This window comes from Lampetra fluviatilis, chromosome 29 (assembly GCF_964198595.1).
Source record: "Lampetra fluviatilis chromosome 29, kcLamFluv1.1, whole genome shotgun sequence".
Classification (NCBI taxonomy): Eukaryota; Metazoa; Chordata; class Hyperoartia; order Petromyzontiformes; family Petromyzontidae; genus Lampetra; species Lampetra fluviatilis.
The window spans coordinates 6,603,754-6,610,634 of record NC_136303.1 but is presented as its reverse complement, the minus strand read 5'-3'; the positions used below and the strand labels follow the sequence as shown (position 1 = coordinate 6,610,634).

The window sequence follows — 6,881 nt, the reverse complement described above, 5'->3', positions numbered from 1 at the left end:
GACTGCGTAAAAAGACAGACAACATCATGTTACAGGACGGTTAAAGTTTAACCAAATGTTACAATATACGGTGGTCTTTTAAGAAAATATAACCCCAATAGTAATTCTGGTTTACAGCCTCTTCTATACACAGTGGGGGGGCGGGGGGGTGCTGGGTGCTTTCCAGATGATTTACGGCTTGTGTTGGGGAGGAGGTGGGTCAGAGGGCTTCGTCCACCCCTTTACAGCCGCAACCCAACCCAGACCTCCCTCGCCTCGCGATTATAAAACCAGGAGCCCAGCGTCCGTGTCGTTCACTCTTGCGCTGCGTTCGTTCACAAAGTCCGCAAGACACCTCGCACACCCCCGTCCCTCTCCTCGGTGAGTTACAGCGCGAAGTTCTTCCCGGTGGCCTCTGCTCACAGCGCGTGACCACATCCATCATCCTCATCATCAGGCATGGTCAATCCACTGCTGGATGACGACCTCACCCATAAGCCGGCGCCACCTCTCATCGATGCTGATAACCCGCGCAGAAGGGCTCTACTGAAACTCAACGGAACATTTTGTTAGATTGTGTTGCGAGCCATGTATTGATGATTTTTTTTTTACTTTTGCAATGAATGTGATTGCCCTTATTGTTCGCGAATCGCTTTTGTCTGCACCGAAAATTTCATTCCACACATGTGGCACTGGTGGGGGAGACGCGGGTGGTGCATCTGTCTGATCATTTCAGGCGGTCAACCCATGAAGCGCCTGGCTCTCCCCGGTGACCTCTTGTCAGCAGCATCGATCAGGCGACGCTTCACGCGACAGCCTAGAGATGCACCTAGCCTGGCACAAGCGCTGCGGCGACGTCGATGCCACGTGGTGGCGAACGACGGCGGCTGCTGTTGCTGTTGCTGCTGTCGTGTGAGTGTTCTCTAAGTGGCGTTCGCTGTGTTTTTGTTGTTGTTGCAGATCAGATCAAGATGCAGATGAAGGTGGTCGCCGTGGTCGTGGTCCTCGTGTCCATGTTCGTCTGGGGTGAGTCCTCCCAGCGAGGCGCACGCCAATTCTTGACGAGCAGATCCACCAAAGCCATCGCTCGCAATTGCATTTCGTTACCACACTGCTCGACTCTCTGCATCCCCACCACCACCACCGCCCCCACTCCCTCCCACGATCGGCTGCTGGTATAGAACTCTACTCTCCATTCACGTTGCAACCTCGATTACAAAGGCAGCGCAATAACCAACGACTGGGGGATTAGTGGATGTTGTTTGTGGTTGAGTGTTTCGACGTGGTTGAGTGAAAACACTGCGCCGTGAACCGGCCGATCCGAGTTTGATTCCTGGATTACGGTGAACGTTTAGTGATACCGAGTGATATCTAAACCGGTCCCGGGATGACCCCCCCGCTCCTCCCCCATCCGCGACTCTCACTTCACCAACCCGCACTGACCGGCGTGGTGAAGTATGGTCCAACAACCGGCACGGTCAGGAGGAGGAGGAGGGCCTTCGCCCAGCAGTGGACTGACAAGAGGGGCAGTAAATGATTCTTGTGTTTTTGACACGAGCGTGATAATTGTCCGCATATGCACGAGGCGAGGGCCAGACATCGCGTGAGTGAGTGCGGTTGCGAACCAATCCTCATCTATAACGGATGCATTACGCGTACGCACACTGCTCCGAGTTTACGGACTATACGATGGGCAGACCAGTTGGACCGATTGCCCCCGACCGTGGCTGCCAATCGGGTGCTGTTGAACAGGGCCCCGTGTGATTTTTTTGGCTTTTCGGTCCCAGCCTCGGGGCGAGGCACAGCGGGAGACGACTGCCGTTCTGGCCACACCGCACCGCGGATTTGGCCCAATATTGAGCCCATCGGTGGCCACGTCTGGTCAGCTCTGTGGTGGCCACGCGCGCGTTGCGTTGCGTGCGCTCGTGACCGGCACATGACGCTCGTGCTCCGCTTGTGCGCGTGTGTATGTACGTTGAACTTCTTTTGCGCCGTACGTAACCAACCGTGCGAATCGGAGGTGCGGGGAAGGACAACAACACTAAACACAAAAAATCAGTTCCTAAAAGCAATTCTGCGCGCCCCGAAACCCGGCGGACCCGAGTTCGACTCCCGCTCACGGCCAACATCGGTGACAAATATCTGAACCGGTCCTGGTGGGCCTTCCCTAGGTCGACTCGGCCTCATATGAGTGCCTGGTGCGGTGTGTAAACATCATCACTGGGGAGACAAAGGCGGCCGGGCGTGGTGCTGGCCACCCACCCCCTTCGCGTGCCGTGCCGACACCTTCTTCGTAGGTGCTACTCGCCAACAGCACTTGCCCCCAACAGTCTGTTAAGGCGATGCGGGGGTGTCTTTGTCTGCCTGTGCATCTGCAGCCGAGGCACGCTACGCCTGGGATGAGAACGTGCAGGCAGAAGAACCTGACCAGGTGGGCCAGGTGCGCGACTTACTGATCTCATTAATGCGCTCGCTGACCGACAAGGCACAGGAGGGCATCACCCAAGTGCAGAACAACGAGCTCGCCCAGCAGGCCGGGTAAGTCGATTCAATCACTGGGCAACAACAACAACAACCGTCATTAGCCACTAAGTAGCGGTGACGTCACCGCGGTGCTTGTGCCAGGCTAGGTGCACTTAAAAGGCCACGTGAAGTGTCATAACGCCCGCTAGCAGGAGGTCATGGGGACAGACTCAAGTGCCATGGGTTGACAGACTGAGACGGCAGTGACTGAGCACACGCCCTGTCACACACACACACACCTCCCTAATTCGCCTTCAAGCCTACAGGCCAAGTGTTATTTATTAGTAAGCATTACGGGTAACATGGTACACAAGAGGGAAATATTGCCAGCAGCGTCCCTGGCCACTTTGTGTCCTCCACTGCTGGTGAGGTGTTCACACCCGTCCACACACTGCAGCAGGTAACTCATTCATGATGGAGTTTGTTCAAGGGAAGGCGGCTAGTGTTAACTGCTTCGCATGCTATACAGGTCGAGTGTTAACAACTTTGCATGGTATACAGGAGGTCGTGGGTTCCATCCCGACAGTGACGCCTGTATATTTGGAGTTTGCATGTTTTCCCCGTGGTCATGTAGGATTTTTTCTCGGGCCCTCCCTGATTTTCCCTCCTCACTTAGAAACGTGCGTTTCGAGTATTTGGCTGCTACAAATTTCCGCAAAAAACACTTCGTTGAGCTATCATTTGTGGCCAGGTCACTTCTGAAAAAAAGCTGTACAGCTCAGCGGGCCTGACCTGATAAAATAAAACTACTACGGGTTCGGATACGACTCGTCACTGATTTTATTAATGGTCGAGAATTAACAGAGGTAGCTGGATCTGGGGGAAAAGTGTTTTTTGATCATAGTATGAAAGAAAAAAATACACAAAGATTGGTTAACATTGCAGTGTTCTGCCTTCCCTGCCGCTGACCATGATTCTCTTAATTTTCCAGACAACAACTGAAGGATGGTGCTGATGCTGTGACCCAGTACAGCCGTGATTTCCTCTCCAAGCTCTCGGAGTTTTGGTCAACACTGCGCAAGCAGTAGAGATGATACCGCATTGAAACTACACAATGCCCACACACAAATGCAGCACGCATCTCAACCACGGCTTTCATGTACGCACGCACGCACCCACGTAACAGCGACACGGTGAAAACACGAACGCAGGCGAGTCTTTTGACACCTGACTTCCCCAGTGGAAAGCCTTGATCCCAGTCGACACGTGTTTCGCAAGCATGCGAGCATTCTGCACGGATATGGTTCGGACCCAACATACAAACAGTCCAGAAGAAGAAATACAATGTTGTTGTTGTTGTTGCGAAAGTGTACGGTTATCCGTTATAACAAACATTGAGCTTTGACGCTAATGAGCGAATGTTTTAATTAAACACATTTCTAAAACGTCTCTACAATTTGTACTCATTTAGGTCACGGACACATGGACGTAATCGTTTATTAATAAAGTTTGAAATGTTTGCGCCTGTTTGTGTTCAATGCCAATGCGGCTCGAGGTTGGGTTTTTGTTGTTGCATAAGCTTACAGATTGATCAGCTTTCGCAGCACAAGCAGTGCTCGAGAACAAAATCCACTCTTAAGTGCTTCAGTGGAATCTGCTACAAAACATGCAACGCCCCTCAATGCTGCAGTTACTTGCTCTGTTGACCAAACTTAATGCAAAAGGGTTCAAACAAAAGGGTCAAATGGTAAAGTCCTTGGAACATTCATAAATGAAACGTTGAAAAGATAATTCGAATGATTTCATGCAAATTGTGTGCAAATCTGTTTGCAGTACGCGGTGGAGCAAGGCAAACACATTTTCACTCTGTATAACATCCAGAATCAGCTCTTATTTTCCGTATGCAATTACTGTAACAAGAAATGCATTGGAACGTTACAATCTATCCCAACGGTTAAACTGAAATATTGATAGGAACATTCCAGGACACTTAGTTTAAAGCAAAGGAGAGGGTCGAACCCTTCACAAAATAATCCACTAACTGCATTTGGTAATAAGAAATATTTAACAAAAACTAAAAAAAACACATTTATGTATACTCTTTGGTTCTTTCGGTAAAGTCACGTAGGTATAAAATAAAATAAATGTATTTTATTTTTCATTTAATTTTAAAATAAATGTATTTTATTTTATACCTACGTGACTTTACCGAAAGAACCAAAGAGTATGGATCCCTGCAGTCACGAAAACTTCAAATCTACGCTTTTATATAATGTACTAGTAATGGCAGAACTTCACGACTTCAGGAAGTGGCCTCGAAGCTTGCCATAACGTAAGGGACCGTGGCCAATTACAGGCAACGTTAGTTGACCGTGGACAATTAGACCCAAGCCGAAACATAACATATAAAAAAGGTTTAAAAACATATTTTTTATGATAGAATATAGTATGGGCATCAGTATGACATAAGTATACCAAGTTTGCAGTCGATACCACATTGGGAAGTGGGTTAAAATTGGGTTACAAGATTTGAGGATACGACAACAACAGAGTGAGTTAATATAAAGCATGTAATAAAAATATCTAAAAAAAAAAGTATTTTTATGATAGAATATAGTATTGTCATCAGTATGACATAAGTATACCAAGTTTGCAGTCGATACCACATTGGGAAGTGGGTTAAAATTGAGTTACAAGATTTGAGTATACAACGACAACATCAACAACAGACAGAGTGAGTTAATAGAAAGCGTGTAAAAATAAAGAGGACCGATTCACGTAACGGTAAAGGTTTTTTTGCGTGTAATTTACAGCAATTTTCCAATCCAATGCTGGATGAAAGTCTCCTCATGCCGTGCCGGTCATGGGGGTTAACCATACTTCAACACTTTAATCAGTGCTGGTTGAAGAGGCAGGCCGAATGAGCAAGTTTATTTTGCTGCTATAAATTGCTACATGAGCCACTTCGTTGAGCTATCATTCATGGCCAGGTCGCTTCTGAAAAATAAGCTAATAGGACAGTGGTCTTTACCAGGTAAGATAAAAAAAAATAGAGTTGTATTTGTATATCTATTTGTATTACTTGCTTATCTTTCCACTCTTGTAGTGGTTTTGTATAACAATGGTCTGTTATAACACTGTGGGCTCGCATGATATTGTTTTTTCCGAGACCAAGGTACTTTGCAAACCTTTGGGCTACTATCAAAGGTTTGTTCATGAAGCCATCCAGATATATAAACATAGACATAACTTCAACCGATATGGATACAAATTTAGCAATCATTGGAAGGATGTTATTAACCAGAGCCTCACCATTCTGGCGAATTGCCCGATGATGCTGGATGCAATTACCAGCGAAACGTCGTACTCAAATTGTAAATGTTGTGGTTTCATGCTTCAACACACCGGTGGGCTAAAGCAGTGAACTATTTGTCTTTTGTCAACGTGACACTTTTTTACTGATTGGCCGTGTCGGGTGGTGGAGGGTTACGACACATTTATAAATAACGCGATCTAAACCCAAAAACCTTGATTATGAAGGTAAAACCCTAACTGCTTTGTAGTGGTTGTCGTCTATCATATCTGCCGGGTACTACTACACCACGCAGCGCTCGCCCTCCCCCTACCCCACGCCCCCACCCCCACCTCTCCCCCCTTGCTCCTCCCCCTTTCTTACCTATATAACCTCTTACCACGGCAACTCTCTCTCCCACTTCAGCAAAAAAATGTCTTGCTGTGGTTTTCCCACCTGATTATGATTGCTTGTGTTGCAATCGAAACGTCGTGATTTTATTTATTTTATACCAACGTGACTTTACCGAAAGAACGAAAGAGTATGTGAAAAAGAGCTGCATAGCTAATAAGATTCCTCCAGTATACATAATCTAATTCTAATATCACTCACCACTTATATAGTTAGATGTGGCCCGGAATCGAAACAAAGTTGTCTATTATCATTGCCAGAACGATTGGCTATGTATGGTGTGAAAGAAGTTCAACATACGTACGAGAGCAAATTGCCGAGGCCAGTGGTTCTCAACTGTTTTGGATCCACTGGCCACTCCCTGGAAACCCTCAGGTTTTGTACGGACCACTTTGCAACAATGACATCCAGCAATTCCTCGTTTAAACACGGTATGTTGAACTTCTTTCACACTACACGTAGCCAACCGTGCTAATGGAAGGACGGTAGATGCGTTCCTGAAAAGCGCCACGTTAAGCGATAACAATTACACCATAATTTTACAATAAATTAAGACTGCTCTAAATCGTAGTGTGTGAAACAGTTCTGCAGAGCACTTAAAACGAAACTATTTTATGTTACCAGGTAAGGCTCACCGAGCTAAATAGCTTTTTCAGAGGTCACCTGGCCACAAATGATAGCTCAACAAAGTGGCTTATCATGGTTGAAATTTCTAGCAGCCAAATACTCAACACGC

General features: G+C 47.0%; 1 protein-coding gene across 1 annotated transcript; it reads left to right on the top strand.

Annotated features, from left to right (window-relative positions):
- The first annotated feature begins 244 nt into the window (after window positions 1–244).
- APOC3 (apolipoprotein C3) lies at window positions 245–3,961 on the top strand. The gene is made up of 4 exons (XM_078870230.1): window positions 245–360; window positions 940–1,005; window positions 2,358–2,517; window positions 3,434–3,961. Exons 2-4 carry the CDS (start codon window positions 951–953, stop codon window positions 3,528–3,530), a joined length of 312 nt encoding a protein of 103 aa, XP_078726356.1. The 5' UTR covers window positions 245–360; window positions 940–950; the 3' UTR covers window positions 3,531–3,961.
- The last annotated feature ends 2,920 nt before the right edge of the window (window positions 3,962–6,881 follow it).

Excerpts from the sequence above, each read along its gene's own strand:
- APOC3 (XM_078870230.1), top strand. The coding sequence starts at position 951 with ATGCAGATGAAGGTGGTCGCCGTGGTCGTGGTCCTCGTGTCCATGTTC. Across the intron at positions 1,006-2,357 it reads CGTGTCCATGTTCGTCTGGG|CCGAGGCACGCTACGCCTGG; the intron begins GTGAGTCCTCCC and ends GTGCATCTGCAG. Across the intron at positions 2,518-3,433 it reads GAGCTCGCCCAGCAGGCCGG|ACAACAACTGAAGGATGGTG; the intron begins GTAAGTCGATTC and ends TTAATTTTCCAG.